The sequence below is a fragment of the Cheilinus undulatus genome, linkage group 1, assembly GCF_018320785.1.
Source record: "Cheilinus undulatus linkage group 1, ASM1832078v1, whole genome shotgun sequence".
Classification (NCBI taxonomy): Eukaryota; Metazoa; Chordata; class Actinopteri; order Labriformes; family Labridae; genus Cheilinus; species Cheilinus undulatus.
In genome coordinates, this window is record NC_054865.1 from 10,033,032 (window position 1) to 10,050,058 (window position 17,027).

General features: G+C 40.0%; 1 protein-coding gene across 2 annotated transcripts in view; it reads right to left on the minus strand.

Annotated features, from left to right (window-relative positions):
• The window catches only part of znf507 (zinc finger protein 507), a 34,573-nt gene extending 17,829 nt beyond the window's left edge, over positions 1-16,744 (minus strand). The window contains exons 1-4 of one of the 2 annotated variants that reach the window (XM_041787927.1): positions 16,633-16,744; positions 10,392-12,767; positions 7,523-7,640; positions 7,307-7,415 (exon numbers count right to left, since the gene is read on the minus strand). In XM_041787927.1, the coding sequence (XP_041643861.1) occupies positions 7,307-7,415; positions 7,523-7,640; positions 10,392-12,764 (2,600 nt within the window). In that variant the 5' untranslated portion in view covers positions 12,765-12,767; positions 16,633-16,744. The remainder of the gene's footprint in view (positions 1-7,306; positions 7,416-7,522; positions 7,641-10,391; positions 12,768-16,632) is intronic. The other variant, XM_041787936.1, reaches the window with a different exon arrangement.
• Between the last annotated feature and the right edge of the window lie 283 nt (positions 16,745-17,027).

The following is a 17,027-nucleotide window of genomic DNA, read 5'->3' on the forward strand; positions in this document are numbered from 1 at the left end:
TTCAGCTGTACTTTGCAGCCAGTTTCATAAGTAAAAATACTAATCTAATGGTGAAATCCATGTTGAAATCTGCAGAATGAAAATACTATTAGGGGCATATAAACAAAACGCCATGTGTTCAAGTGTATCATTAAAAATCCTTTTTAAAGAGAATATAATCAAATTCAGTTGGAGGATGCAAAATTTGTTTTTAAGGCAACATAAAAAAGATATAACGTATTAAATCATCACCTTTTAAACTTCTAGCTCAAGCTCTGCTCAGATTATACCACCTTTGTTAAGTGTTGTTCTGTCTTTCCATTACACATCAGATAAGTACCGATAGCAACATTGACATGGACACAAATAAATATTGAGCACCCATAACGGTATCAATACCAAGAAAAAATAAAAATGTCCTTCCCTAAATATAACCACCAGGCTCCCAGCAGCCAAGGTTCAGAGCTGAGGCTGTAAAACGATGGAACATGTAAAATATCATTAAAAAACCGTATCAGATAGAAAAACACAGTATCAAAAAGTTTTTCCCTGACATATCAGCACATAAGTGCTCAAGCAAAATTAAGGAAACTGGTGAATGCCAGAATCTTGCTGCAGAAATTGTAGGGTTTTAAGAACTAATTTCAATCAAAGAATGGCTGATGAATAAGGCCCAGTGTCCACAGGGATGTTTTAAAATTTACATATTTGCAGGTTCCTGCTGGAACCTTTTCCTTACTGTTCTGTAGATGTTGTACTGTACTGTTGGCAAACATAAAGCAATAAAAGCCAAGTGACCTTTTCTGCTCAGGAAAAACCAGTGAATAGTGTTGCACACAGGCGACAGCATACTTTTAAGAAAGCTGACTTAAACAACCGTGCGTTCACGCCTCATGGCAGCTTTGTGCTAACATAAAGGCTGAGTGTGGAGAACAGAGAAGCACTGACTGAGTGTGACTGTGGAGAAGGGGAAAGACCGAGGGCTCTGTGCTGGTCAGAGCATTAGTGGGTGTGTACTGCCATCTCATGCGCAGCTCTGGAATGACAAGGAGAATACTTGGATGGGAACAGGCACATAAAGAGCACAGCTTATGGCCTCACTACTGTTTGGTGAGTAGTGTCTGTCTGAAACAGGAACAAAACAAGAAAACGTAATATGTACTGAGCACAAAAACTGAAACGCTAAACACTTTAAGCTGATGCAAACAAATTACATTACTTCAAATATGTTGACAAAACAGATAGGTTTGCAGATCTCTGATTCTGATTATGCAACACTTACATTGTGATACCCTCTTAATGCATAATGATGTTTAGAAAATAATCAACAAGAGAGTCCGTTGAATTCATGCACAACATTCAACACATTAGGAATAAGCTATAAGCCACCTGCTAATGAACGTTCAAATGTCAAATATGATTACAGCAACCATCATCAACACATCCAAACAAACAATCGAAACGGCTTGAGCGTGACTTTTCTTTTGTGTAGAGAAAAATTCCTACTATTAGAATAAAGACACTACATCACTTTAAAACCAGTGTTCATCATAAAGCTACAGTAAAACCTGAAACTAATGTTAGGGAAAATTTTACCCTCAACCAAAAACAATAAACAACAATGATAACTTGCCAGCCCACTTAAAATTGGAATATTGTCCTTTCCACCTCTGAACACAGTTTTCTGTGGTCTGCGTGCAAAGCGCAATGGTTCTCTAGTCAAACTTTGCAGATCCACAGCACAGCCTCTGGTCTGCCTCTGCTACATACAATAAATTAAGTGCAATTCCATGATGCTCTACTCAAGATATGCACCGTCTGATTTCAGTGGAGGCCACTGCCAACAACAATGATGCACACAGCATCAGGTTGATTTCAAAATGCAACACAGTACAAAGAATCCCAACTGTAAAATCTCATCACTATACAAAATACATCATCACATCCTGTCCTTTAGCACAAGCTGCAGGTCATCAAGTTAGTCAGAAGGTCTCAGAGATAATACGACAACACTAACAAGTTAATTTTGAAGGAGGAAAACCACAGGATTTTACAGCTCATTCAAAAGGTATTCAGACTCACTTCACCTTTTTCAGTTTTTTATGTTGCAGCATGACACTACAGTTGAAAAAAGTCATTTTTTTCTCATTAATCTAGGGCTGCAGTGATGGTTTTCCTTCTGGACCTTTGTCCCATCTCCACACAGGATCTCTGTAGCTTAGTCAGAGTGACCATCAGGTTCTTGGCCACCTCTCTTACTAAGGCCCTTCTCCCCCAATCTCTCAGTTTGGCTGGGCTACCAGCTCTTGGAAGAGTCCTGGTTAGGGGTGTGAATCTCTCCATCTCAAGACGATTTGATTCGAATCTCGATTCACAGACTACGATTTGATTCACTGACGAATCATTAAAATACAGAACAATTCGGTCCGATCGATTCGATTCGGTCCGATTCAATCCAGTACAATCTGATTATAGAATCAAAATAACTTTTTGATTAACAAAAATTAGCAAAAAAGGGGAAAACAAGATAATTTCATAATAATCTAAGTTTATTTGATCTTATTTATAAAACAGACTAAATGCCAAGCCTCCTGTGCTAACGTTCTGAAATTATGTTTAAAAAAGTTTTCATCACACCCAGGTGTCCAGGTGTCTTACTTTGACATTAAATTGGGAGATGAATATGAAAATGAGTTTTACTGGTACATGTTCATCCTTCTGTATATGTAACTTCCTTAGCATTATTAATCCCAATAACAGTACAAACTAAATATCAAATTTTCCCAAGAAGCACATATTAAAACAAATTTAAAGTCACAAGGAGATTTGGATAGTCAGAGCTCTGTGTGTCTGCTAGTACAGGAGAACAAGGGGTTAAAATAATATTGAAAACAGTCAAATTAAAACAGCTTTCTATACATTTTTTTCCTTTCATAATACCTCATAATGTGAGTATTCAGTCTACATGCCGCAAAAATATGGTTATTTCCTTTCTCTGTGTATCTGACCTTTCTTGATTCTTTTCATTCTTGAATTAATTCCCTGGAGAACAGCTGATCTCCAGCTCAGTGAGGTCCTCTCTGTTTAACATCATATAAGTGGGCTCAGACGTACTGATTATGTCACCAAATCAATCACTCCAACCCCCCAACAACATGTTACTGTTGTAAACCTTGTGAATAAAGGGGCTGTTGTGATAACTGAGTACTTCTCCAAGTTTTAACTCAGAAAACTGTTTATGTTCGGGTCTGTTTGTGCTGCGTTCAGCGTTAGCATCTTAGCTAAACTTTAGCTCCACCATCTCAACAGGTGAGATTTATGAGCTGCCGTAGTTCTTAATCGCTTTTCTCCAAAGCGTACAGACGGGCAGACATTTTGAAAGTTATCCTTGCTTCATATAAAGTCCCTGACTTTTTTCTGAGGTGCAGAACTGTAACTGAAAGACGTTTAGGTGACGACCGGTGAAACTCATCAACTCGTTTAAAGGTGAAAGGTCACTGCGAGATTACAGACGCTGAGCCAGAGCACGGCAGAACGGGCTATGAAAAGCAGCAGAGCCTGAATGAACTGGTCTCTAACATTAAAACGGGTCCAAAGATCGGTTCGTGCCACATGTTTACCGATCCAGGGCTCCGTGGACCGATGCACTCGGACCGCTGATGTCAAGTTCAGTTAACCAATCCATATCGTATTATCTTTACACCACTAGTCCTGGTTGTGTCAAACTTCTTCCATTTGAGAATTATGGAGGCCACTGTGCTCTTGGGGACCTTCACTGCAGTAGGATTTCTTTTGTAGCCTTCCCCAGATCTGTGTCAACAATCCTGTCTCCAAGCTCTGCAGGCAGTTCCTTTTGACCTCATGGCCTGGTTTTGCTGATATGCACTGTCAGCTGTGAGGCCTTACATAGAGGGGATGTGCCTTTCCCAATCATGTCTGATCAACCTAATTTAGCACAGATGGACTCCAATCAAGGTTTAGAAACATCTCAGTAAAAATAAAGAGAAATGGGAGCAACCTGAGCTACATTTCAAATGTTTTTGTAAAGAGTCTGAATACTTCAACTTTGATATTTGATATTTCAGTTTATTTAATTTTTAATGAGTTTGCAAATTCTAAAATTCTGTTTTCACTTTATCATTATGGGGTACTGAGTGTAGATTAATTGAAAAAAATGAATTTAAATGATTGCATCATGAGGCTGCAGTATAACAAAATTGAATACAAGTGGACCTGAATACTTTATGAACACATCCACACGCACATCCTTTCTAGAAAATATAATAATCATTTTATAATGCCTACTTTGACTACAAGTTTTATTTAGAGCTAAAGCTCACACTAACAAAATTACTTTTTGATATCTGTTTTTCCATCAGTAAAGAAGAAAATCTATGACCTACAAAAGTTTTGCAGCCCCCCTGTAAGTGGGGCTAGTTGTGTTTTGGATAATAAAAACACAAATTCATAGAGATTTGAACTCAACACTCCTCATTTTTATTTCTCAGTAGCAGTAACAAAACATTATTCTTGTAATTTATATTTTGTATGTGCAAAACACAGGATAAGTCCTGAGGATACTGGACTTTAACATCAGCCAGGTCATAACAAAACCTCAGAGATTCAACACTGAAAAGCTTTACCTGGGTAAATTTAAATTAACAAGCAGTCTTACCATCTGTTCAGAGTTAAGAGTTACTTCAATGCAAAACTTTTAGTTCTTGCATTGTTATTCAAAGGGCGAGTTTTACACCCATTTGGCTCTGACAAATTGGGAGCATTGCTCCAGCTGAGCACCTCTTTGCCTATGACAGTCATTAGTCTAAGTTTAGGAGGTGATTAGGGAGCTGACGTCTCAACACCTGCCTGGTTTCTTGCACTGAAACTCTGTAACAGGAACATCTGAATTAGTTATTTCTCATAAAACTTCCACAGAGGGATTAAGTGAGAAAGAAAAAGTTATCTTTATGCAGCATGAGTGAGAGAAAGTTCTGGATAAAATAAAAATAAAGCGAGCTTTTTCTCCTCTAATTAATTATAAACTGGCAGATATGATACACGTATTTGCTGCGTGCACTTTTCTTGCATAGACTTCTGAAGTGAATTTAAAAGCCTGTTGCTCTGGTGACATCCCCTCTCTCTCGCTGCAGAACTAGTATTAAGAGCAATGTAGAGCTTTTTTTATCATTTAATTTCTTTGCAGAGTGATGGAAATTAAGGTCATTCATTTCTTTAAGGCCTTTTAGTTGTTTAGAGGTATTTAAGTGTTGATAAAGAAACATACAATACCAGGCCTTGTTGCTGCCATGGGAACTGATTTTATACAAGTCATAATTTAAGTATCAGAATCCAGCGAGTAAGATGAATTTTAATCGCTATTTATTGTATCCAAAAATGGTTTGTTGTTATGCCAGTGCCAAAATACTAGTATAAAAAGACAGTCATTACTGTGAGTACAGCCACCACTGCAGACACTGCATATGGCCTAATAAACCTTGTAGAGAGCTGATTTGATTGAAAAGACTCTTCAGTTAAAGTAAACAAGTAATCAATGGAGGTGGGCAGTGTGGCTTGCAGGAACAGAAATATTTAAGGCATTATTTCTTCACATTTTCTTTAATACAATCAAATTCCCCGAAAGGAAAATTCAGAAATTTCTACCTAAACACACTAGATGTCAGGGGGCAAAGCTGCTGTAAATATGTGGACAGACTGAGAACTACATGTGACTGAATTCTGGATTTAGAAAGATTTGAACCACTTCTAGGGAAAGGTGTTATTTTTGGTAAGGGCTCAATGTAGAGCTTAGTGAGGCATGAGGGCCCCAAATTAACTATTCCACCCCCAACACTGCAATGATTAAAAGCACTGAGCATTTAATCCTAACACCATTTTTTATGCCTTCTAACTATGCTTTAACTGGAAATTAGCCACCAGCCTAAAGCTGTGTTTCTGATCAGTTTACACTACTATACAGTCTGCAGCTGCTTTTCTGACCTTGTTTATCACCACAGCCCGTTTCCTTGATGCACTGTAAGACTCAAAACAAGCAAACGATCAGTTTAACGACCTTTAAACAGTTATTTAAGCTGTTGTAATATGAGTTGCTCCATTGCTGGGCTCCCAATGGTTACATTCAACCTAGCTTTAATTGTACAACACAAACACTTGCTTCATGTTGCTGTTATTACAGACAACAAACTTTGGGGGAGAGAACACACTTTTAAACTTATAACTGTACTTCACCTTAATGACAAAGACAAAGCGTTTGGCTTGTTTTATGGCTGCCCTTTACTGTCAGAGTGAAACATACTGATGACTGGACTCAGACTGAGCTGCTGTCTGTCACAGATCACTTCGTTATGCTAGTGCTTGTTGGTAATACAACTTTATATCACAAGTCTTCTTGTTTATATCGTTATATTTTGTATTTTTACACTTTTAGTCTTTTGTCGAGAATTTTACCGGGGTACACAATATTGCTGTCAAGTGTTTTAAAAACCACATTACACCGCGTGCACACACAGACACAACGAGCAGAGCGCACGCTTCGCAGCGCTTCATCTAATCCTTTATCAAAATGCTTTCAGTCTTAAAAAAGCATATTTATGAAACAAGGTTTACAGGAGCACTGGAAGTAATTTATAGTTGAGGAATTGTTCTTACACTTGATTAAGAGAAATATGTTACATTAGGACAGAGGATCGAACCAAGTCTCTCTTTTTCCTCTCCATGTATTACACAGGCATGCGCTCTTTTCCTCCCACTTCCCTCCCTTCCTTCCAGAGGTAATATGATAAATAATTCTGATACAGGAGCTAGGAATGTAAAGTAATGCTCCATGTGCTTTTAAACAGCTAAACATTGGCCTTAAATTTATTTATTTACACATTGTGTTCAATGGTGAGCTCTGTCCTGCCAAGAATTTACTTCACAGGCACTTTATGAAAACTTACAGACTACTTCAGAACCTTAAATAACCCACAAGCACAGACTCACTTCATCTACATTTCACATCAAAATGGGTAAAGATAAGTTAAAAAAATTCTGAAAACCTCAGCTGGTTTTGTGTCTGTCCAGTAAAGAAGGCAGATGAGTCCTCCATGAGTCCTAAAATTTAGAGGACTATCTTTAAGAGTGAGCTTGGTTAGGCACACTGAAGCGGCACCCCAAGGCCATCCTAAAGCAGATTTTGTTGCCTCATTTTCCATTATTTTGAAACTTAACTGTTATGTTTCATCATAGTACAACCTGGCATTAAGTATTTTTCTGCTTTATTGAGACTTTCAGGAAGAATAAAATAAGAGTGGTGAGGTTAGTTACTCACCGATAAGGCTTGTCAGAGTTATGAATCCGCCGATGGTTCCTCACCCCGACATACGTGGAGCTGGTATAGTCACACACATCACACTTATACATCTTCTGCAAACCACATTCTGTAAAAGAGAAGAAATTAAAACTTGATGACATGTAAGATTATCCTTTCTGCATCAGGCCATCTTTAAACTAAAAGACATGGCGAAGCTTTGCAGGCATATCTTACCTTCATCTGTCCCTCTGTCGGCGTCCTCCACCATGGCTACAGTTTCGTTAACAGGCGTGAGAGCCACCATGTCACCACTGAAGCTGTGATGCTCCCTTTCGTGACTCCTTAACTGGCTCTGAGTGTTAAAAAAAAAACCCCATACATTTTCAGTTCAATACAACTTCTACGCCTAGAAACAACAGCAAAAGAAAAACAATTCATCAAATACTTACTTTAACCCTAATTGCAAATTAGGACCTGCTAACTAACTGCTATATAGAGGCAAAGTCTCAGAGAGGAGTATCTAAACTGACTGACACAAAGTAACAGTTTTTTATCTATCCTCTAACCCACAAGTCACTTCAGGAGCAGAAGCAGTATCATATCAACAGGCCAGCCCTCATCCTCACAGTTACAAACTTTCTCAGCCTAACTTCTAAATCTGGAGGATAACACGATGAACTTGATGAAGGATGAATAATCTCTTCTGCAGATCGGCACTGGAGTCCCACGATAGCAGAGTAATCAATAGTTTTCTCCTCTGCTCGTTTCATCAGACTCAAGTAAACTTTCACTGCAGCGCTGCACCACGCTCCTTCAACTTTTATCTCTGGACTATAACGTCACACATGAGAATAAACTCATCTCTTTAGAAGTAAACTAATTTTTACTCTTTGGCTTACTCAAAACCTGTGCGTCAGACTGTAATGCTTTTATTATTTATAGCATTTAAGATCATACATTTTTAAGTTAATATTTTTATGATACATATTATATTGGCTCCCTGAAAATATTAATTGTCATCAACTTTTGTGATTAAACCAAGTTACATTTATCTGGATTTCTGTTCTTGTCCCTACATACAAGCAGCAACTGGTAGAATCACTTTGATGATGGAAGTGTAGAATTTAGACATGTTTGAGCCAAAAACTGAGGCTGAAGTAAGGTGTAGGTGTGGTGAGTTAGCTGCCTGAGAGCGGGAAGGAGGACTGACACAACCCTGGTAGTGCTCTGGATGTCTTTGCATATAACCAGAGGCATGGGAAATAATCTGAGGAAAAAACAACAGTGTTCAAATTACACGGAGTAAGGGGCGGATGTGGCAAGTAAGCATGGCCTATGGTATCGTCCAGTAGTAGTCAGGTTGCCATGAGCCTGTTGTGCTGTGGATGTCCTAAGGGACTGAAATTGGCCAGCAGTCACTGGGTGTGTTACCAGGGGAGAGCCCCCACCCCCCCAAAAGTTGTGTTACATCAGGCCCTGTGATGAATCCTTAGTGCCCTACATGCCTAAAACTTGTGTGCATGGCTGTATGCTTGAACTATGAAAGGTAAAGATATATCATTTTTAGCCATCTGCAGACTGGATGTATGTTTTTTACAGCTCTGTTCATTTCTCGTGTACTTAACATTATGTTAATACCTCAATCTTTTTTTCATACCAGCTTCCTTCTAGGCATTTGCTTAATGTCAAGGTCAGTGACTATAGTGGAAACTGTGAAGCATGTGCAGAACTTCTAGGTCAGCTGGGGTCAACTGAGGTTCAGCAAGGGTAATTTAACCCCAAGCTGGATTAGCTGCACGCACTTACATGTACAGACTGCACAGACTAACATGTTAGTAGGAATGCATGATATTGGATTTTTGCTGACATCCAATATGCCGATATTTTCAAATTAATTTTAGCCAATATTGATATAATACAGATGTTAAAATGTAGTTCAGACCTAAAATTTTAATGCTTAGAACTCACTTCAATGTGTAAGAATTGAGGATGAATAAAGACTTTAGCTAAAGAAGGTCTGTTTGTCCAGCCTACCACTCCACTAATTTATTTACAAATATTTACATCTTATGTAGGCAGATTTTCATAGCCAAGTATCAGTTGTAATTATTGGCAGAAACGTTTATATCTGCCAATAACAATATCATGCCGGCAACATCAAGCCTTGCTATTTAAGCCCAGTTTAAATTGGACTAACATAATAATTCAACTTGGAAAAAATAATATGTTAAACTTAGATAATTATAAAAAAGTATAAATCATCAGGCTCCTCAGTTCAGGATCCTCACTGTTCAGCTCAGACTAGAGGGAAGATTCTCTGCTTGAACCCAGCCTGACATGGGGCCCCTCAGGCCCAGACTCCTGTTTCACTTAGTAATACTATATGATATTAAGGCTGATGTATTCTGTTGTGTTTTGTCTTTTAATTTTGAGGCTGTTTGGTAGTGTTTGTTCTGTATGTAGTTGAATTGTATGTATTTTAAGGCCCACGCAGTGCTGTACTGTTGCAATAGTTTTCTTGCTTCAAACTTGTCCCTATACAAATAAACATTAAATTAATTACAAAATGTTCAAGCCCAGACAGTTGAGGAATTGTGACCTAAAAAATTAAAGACTACAAATATTTGTAAAGAAGGAGGACATGCCCACAGAAAAGGCAGAAGACTTTAAGTAATCGGTTTAAACCAATGGCATGGTAAGATTAATTTTTCTTTAACCTGTTGAAGAGGTTTACATTACATTACCTGGCTGCAAACAACTTGGACAGTAAGTGTGGTTGTAACAGGCACAAAGTAAACATTGTCAATTATGCTGGTGCTGAGGGAACTGCTCCACAATTGTACAAGTCTAGCTGAGAAAACAAAGTGGTTCATTTCTGATGTTATATTTACAAGAGAAAATGTGGAGCAAGGTGTCATGCATGCCCTGCTCCTCTCTACAAGGGCTAGGATAAAGATAAGGAGCTCACCTGAGGCCAGTCACTATGATAACAGGAGCAAAAGCTGACTCCCAAACTCTAAACATCGTGATAAGCTTCATAAAATATTGCATTTATTTAAACATTTAAAAGTTAAAGTGCTTCACATTGGCATTGACTTCTCACCTTGTAGTGGAAGGCCTCTGGGCACAACTTGCACTGGTACATCCTGGTCTTGCAGTGGTGGATCATGTGGCTCTCCAGGTCTTTGCTGTCTGTAGCGATGTGCTCACAGATGGGACACTGATACGGTTGCCTCTGCCTGTGCACCCGTAGGTGCTGTTTAATATAGCCCTTATTACCACTGCTGTAGCGACACAGGCGGCAACGATACGGCCTTTCACTGCCGGGGATGTAGTCCACCAGACCGCCGTCTGACGAGGCGACCAACCCGTCCATGCCAGGGATGGTGATATAACCCGTCGCTCCAGCCCCTGTGACCACACCAGTCATGTCTCCATTTTGGAATTGTGCGTTGTCCTGAAGCTCTTTTAGGATATCCTCATCTGAGGCATTCTGGTCTGAGCGCTCTCTGAGTCTTTCAATTACAGTGAGTAGCGACAGGCTGATGCCGGCTTTAGCTGCAGGACCCTCCTCATCTCCTTCTGCGAGACCAAGGGATCTCATATCTTCTTCTTTCCCTTTGCTGTGAAGCTTCAGGTCCAACAGAGTTGCTGTTGTCCCTACGTCAGAAGCTTTAGGTCCATCGCCTGTCACCTCTAAGAGTTTCTGGCTCTGCGTCTGGCTTGTATTAGCCTTTACCTTGGCACTAGAGGTGGGGAGCTCAGGAGTCCTCATGGGCATAGCTACCAGGGCCTCAGCAGCCAGAGAGTGCAGCCGGAGAGACTCAGAGTGGGTCCTCTTGCGACCGGCTGGTGGGATGTTTTCATCCCGTGGAGAGTCACTACTTCTAGGGACAGAGAGTTTAACATCAGCTCCATGTTGCTGGATTTCAGAATCATCACCTGTTCTGCAGTCAGGGTTCATCTGCTCCTTTACAGCTACACCACGGTGCTGCTCTCCCTCCTCTACATCCAGTAAGCTCTTTCCTCTGTCCACGTCTGGGTTTAGAAGAAGAGGACTAGCTGCCATGACTGAATCCTCCGCAGAAGGAAGGCGTTCTACGATCACGTTGATATGGCCTGCACTGTTTGGACAGCTGTTGATGATCTTCTGAGCTGACGATAGCAAGCTGTCTGTGGTAGACATGTTATCATGGTGATTAATAATCTCCATCTCAGACTCTGCTTCTGTCGTCACCTGAACCTCCACAACAGGCTCCTCAGAGGTCAGGTCTTTAAGAGGATACACGCTCTCCTCCTCGGTCTTTGGACTTTTATTCAGATCAGAAACAGGATGAGCCAAAACTTCCTGGTTGTTTTCACGAGCCACTGGAGCAGAAAACAGCTGGAGTTTGAAGGCAGTGGGCAGGCTTTTCTCTTGAATAACTGGGGACAGAACAACAATCTCCTCTCTGGTTGAACTGATGTTAGCTGCAGGCTGGGCCTCCTTCCTTGTGGGAGCCTCTTCCTGGTCTTCAAAGATGGGATAGGAGCAATCGACCAGGCCGGCGTGCTTCCAGGCATGAGTCTTTAGCATTCGCTGCTGGCTGCACACATAACTGCAGATCAGGCAGCGGTACAGCCCATACTCCTCATAGCTGTACCATTTCTTCTTCTGTGGTAGCTCTTTGGACTCCTCTGCTGAGCTTTTGATTAGCTCTTTTTCAACACTGCTGCTGCAACCAGTCCAGTCCCCATCCTGCTTTCTTAAAACCTCCTTTTCTTCACCATACGCATCAGAAGGATCTGTATTCAGGTTGCCACCGTTGTCAAAATGCATCCTGACGTGTTGCTCGAGCTGCCTCTGGTCTCTGGAGGTAAAGCGACACTCCGAGCACATGAGGATGAGGTCACTGTGCTGCTCATTGTGCTGCTTTAGGTGCTCTTTAAGAAGAGGCAGAGTTTGGGAGAGATAGGGGCACAGGCTGCACTGATAGCATGTCACAGTCCGTTTGTTGTCGCTGCTGTTGGCTACCTCAGTTACCATGGAGCTGATGTTGTTGTTATTATCGTCACCTGATACAGGAGAAGAAAGAGCACCATCAGTTGTGCTGCCATCTAATCTTGCATCCACAACATTTTCCTCCTCCTTAAAGTTTCTTTTCACTTTTCTGTGAGGAGAGTCTGCTCTGCTCCCCCTCGTCCTCTCCTCACCACCTTCCCCTCCTGCAGACAAGGCATGGTGTAGCGCTCTTTTCTGTCCCGCCAAGGTGCAGCGACGCTGGGGACGCTTCTCCACAATCTTGCTGAGCTTCTCGATGACCTGGATGAGAGAGTCTGCAGCTTGTTTTTGCTGAAAGCGGGGGGAGGTGTCCTCCTCTGCTGCCTGCTGGGATTGGGTTTGAGGGAGGGCTCTCAGTGCTGAAGGAGTGGAGGAGGAAGAGGAGGCAGAGGAGGAGTGTGTGACGAGTGCAGCCACATCACTGATCGCCTCCATGACCTGGTGGAGGAAAAAGAAAACCGAGATGAGTGTTTAAACTGGTTATATACTTTTTTAAAACAGATTTAAAGTCTTGTGTCTACTAAGGTTGACCTATTACCTGAAATTTTGATTAAAACACTATAAGGCCTACTGCAATTTTCAATCGCAACGGGTACAATATTTCTTCAGCCTAGTATGTGGGTCAAATAAGTAGTTAAGAGCAATTTTTTGCAAAAGAGATTATGCTTTACACATTGTACATTCAGGTGTCATAGTTCATAATGGTTTACAACTAATTTCATTGTCTTTGTATATGTTTTTCTTAACCAAGGTAGGAATGAGGTCAAAATTACCATTCCCCTTCAATACAACTTTTCATGTCTAATTTACAATACAAGTCAAAATGATGGCAATTAGATATTTGTCAAAATCCTTCAGCCCTAGTTTAATCTATCTAATATAGTGTTGGTAAAAATAGAAAATGATTTATTACTTGTGTTAGTAAAAAAATACATCAAATAAGGAACATAGAAAATCATCACATATTAAACCACAATCGCAATATTGGAAAAAGACTGGAAAATGGCCTACTTTCTACTATGTAAGAATCAGATATTTTCAAGCACAGTGCCAAAATACCAGGCCAATAAAGCTGAATCAGATGTTGAAATGTTCCTCTACAGTTTCGTTCATAAAAGGGGCACTTTTGACTTAGAATTTAGGGTGCATTTACACTAAGACCAGTTGCCCCTTACCATGCTGAAGCATGCTTGCCCCCCCACTCTCATTGCGTCAAGCCTGACTGGGCCTGAGTGCAGATACATCACCATGTTGTTACATGACACTATACAAGACACACGGTCTCACAGAGTCAGCACAATGGAGAAAAACATACACAAAACCACAATAATGTCCCTCACTTGGTGGCTTATTGTGAGCCGTTTTGTTCAGATACAGCTCTAACGCTACTATTTAAAATTATTGTCAAAAATAGGGTTAGGTATCGTTTGTTTTTTTTTCTCATACTGGTGCCTAATTGATACTTTTAATATGGTGCTGGTGCTTAAACGGTGCCTTAAACAAAACTTCTGAGAGGAAAAAGTGTGATAAGGTCAGCGGGAGAACAAAATCTGTCCGGGTATCATAAATGATTGGCAAAAATATCTTCATAAGATACAAGTCAAACATCGGATAAGAAAAAGAAACTGGTGTAACTTAACTTAAATTGTGGGATTTATATCACACAACTTCCATGACTTATTTGTTGCCTTTCATTAAGGTTGGTAGGATATAGGAATTAAGTTTCGATACCTGTGTTGTATTTCAGTCCTTGAGGATGTGTTGGTACCGGTACCATGTTGGTACCAGATGTCGATACTCAACCCTTGTCAAAAATAGTCATATAACTCGTAAATCACAACTTCACTGCATACTAGTGCTGCAGGATTTGGTAATAATGTGCACTTGCATTCATATTAGACAATATTGTGATATTTTTCAATTCAAAACATACGAATATTAAGGAGTAAAAAAAAAACCTTGAAGCTTTTACAGTACTGATTTGAATATTACTTATTTTCCAGAGAATAAAAGTTTTTCCTTTCTATGAGAATGAAGGTACTTCTACAAAGTGCAATAGTGGCCCAACTGTAAATTTAAAGGCCTGTAGATGTTTTTGTAAACCTTTCAAGCACAAACTACCACAAAAATAATCAAAGCCTGTTACACAATAATGAAAGTGCACAGCCTGACAGGGTTAGGATTATGATTGGATTAATTGTGCGAGGTACATAGCCTATTAGATATTGGTATAAGCCAGTATTGTGCACCCCTACAGGGCAACATAATGATATTTTAAAATATGTCAAAATAATACGCTTATTAAAAGAGTGTTTCCAATAAGAACCACTGACAACATGATGCTTCTTCACCACAAGCACTGACCCCGTTTTATAAAGCTCCACTGTGTCCCTAAAGCTACCTAGTTGACTGTGTGTTTGACAGATGTGTGCATACAGTTGATAGACAAATACAAGTTCTCTGAGAAGCGGTTGAAGGAAAGGGCCGGGGCCGATACCTGTCAACATTTTAGAGGATTTTGCAAATAAAAAGCAGCTTTGCAGTAAAGTTTTCGTTGAGAGTAATACTAGCACAGAGCATGTTAATGTTAGCATCGCTAACATCTCAAAGAAAGCGTTATTTGCGTGATACCATGAATACTGTCAGCATTTTCATGACTATGTTGAAACTCTATTTTACAGTCTGCACAAAAGATGCACATAACCGTCTTACCAATGCGGTTCAGCACTGAAGATGCAAAGGGGTCTTGAAATACATCAGTTTAAAAAATGTCAGAAAATATCAGGCTATATTTAATGTCAGATTTTATGTATATCTCCTGTTAAAATAAAAAATTCTAGTACTTCAAGTACTAATGATCATTTAACACCATTTCACACTAGCACACAAGTGTTGTTTATCCTTTTAAGTCCACAGCTGCCATAAGGAAGGAGGATTATGACATTTTACGATCCTGCTCACACAACTGAAGATGTCAGTAGTACCAGGAGAAGCTAGAACACATGATGCATATTTAATGAAGAGTGAGCGGAAACTTGTACTTAAATGTCCTTAATCTGAGGGCTGAGCGTGTGATTACCAGCTGTGTTAAAAAGAGAGGATTGAGCTAGGTAATCTGGCTCTTTTCATTAAAGACTTAACACACTTTAAAACTACATTTAACGGCAACAAATGCATGTGGTATCATTAAATAAGTAAAAATATTTGTTAAAAATAGACAACAGGACTTTTCATTGCTAAAAATAAGTTAAAAAAATTAGTCATGCTTTTATTTTGAAGGACAATGTTTACCCCAGGTCTAGTGAAAGGATCTACTGTTCAGTTTAAATGGAAGCAGCCTAAAAGACCCTCGTGATAAGGGTGGGGACTCATGATAAGACTTCCCTCTGTCGGTCAATAGAAAGCCTTTAAGACAGGACAGCCATGTGCCTGTGTTTACAAACTAAGCTTGAGTGAAATGGTTACAAATCCTGTGGTTTTAATCCTTTCATCTGTGCAAATCCAACACTTTCCTTGTTCTCACTTTATGACCACAATTCACCTTCCTCTTTCTCCGACTTCTGCTTCTTTATGACTGCATAAAAAAGTAGGAGGCATGTTTGGAGAAGGGTTGCCAAATTAAAAAAGAGCTTTACATAGCACTGCTTTTTTATTGTATTAATATAAACATAATAAAGCTGGTGCAGCAATTAAATCAACAGTTTTTGGGCGTCGTTTAATAGAAATACCATGTCTTAACAGTGCAACATTTTAAATTAAACAGTTCGTGGTTGAAAATCTTAAAATAAGTGTATGCTAATATAAGAGTCTGGCCTTTGGTCGTATATCTACTTCATTTATCAGGCTTCAAATGTGGCTGTAGTTAGAGTAGCCTCTCAAAAGCCACCATCATGTGCCTTGACCAGTCTCAGATGAGCCCCAGCTATGTCAGGGTCTAAAAATATTACACCCACTTTCACTCCCCAGTGGAAAAAAAAAAGTTAGACACAGCCCCCAGCCCACAGTGAAGCACCGACCAACCACTGAGCTAAACCTTCATGCTAACGTTAGCTAACCCCGCAGCCTTTAGAGGCACAAGGAAAATTATTTATGGAGACAAAAACGAACTTTAAGTTTAAAACAACAGGACAAGCACTGTTAGCATCACAGCTTACAGCCTGCTATGCAAACACTCCCACAGACACACGAGTCTCACACAGAGCTAGCTGTAGCTCACATGCATATACAAGGACATTTTAATTATCTTGTCCGTTAATGAGTGACTGAGGAGCGCGTGGCTGTGTTTTGATGAAAATATACTCACTGACACGTTTTAACCCCGACGGTCTTTGTCCTCAACACATAAACCTGCTTTGTTATATTCGTTAGCCATAAAAAAGTGGCCTCCCTCTCTCCCACATTGCAAAATGGCGAGGATGGAATAACAGTCACGTGACTTGGAGTTTTGGTCAGGTGACCGGCGCGGACCGATGATTGACAGGGAGGGCTGATAGTGCGTTCAGGTGCAAGGAACAATGTCACTTTGTAGAAGAACCGGTTTAGTTCAGGGGTTTTAAGGGAGCTTTCTGAAGACAGAGAAACACGCTGTGTTTATTTAGTCAAAATAGAAAGGAAAACAGACGGTAGTAGGCTTTTATCGGTAGAGTTTTAGTGTTTCTCATGCTTGTCAGTATCTTCTCTCATTAGAACCACCAGTAA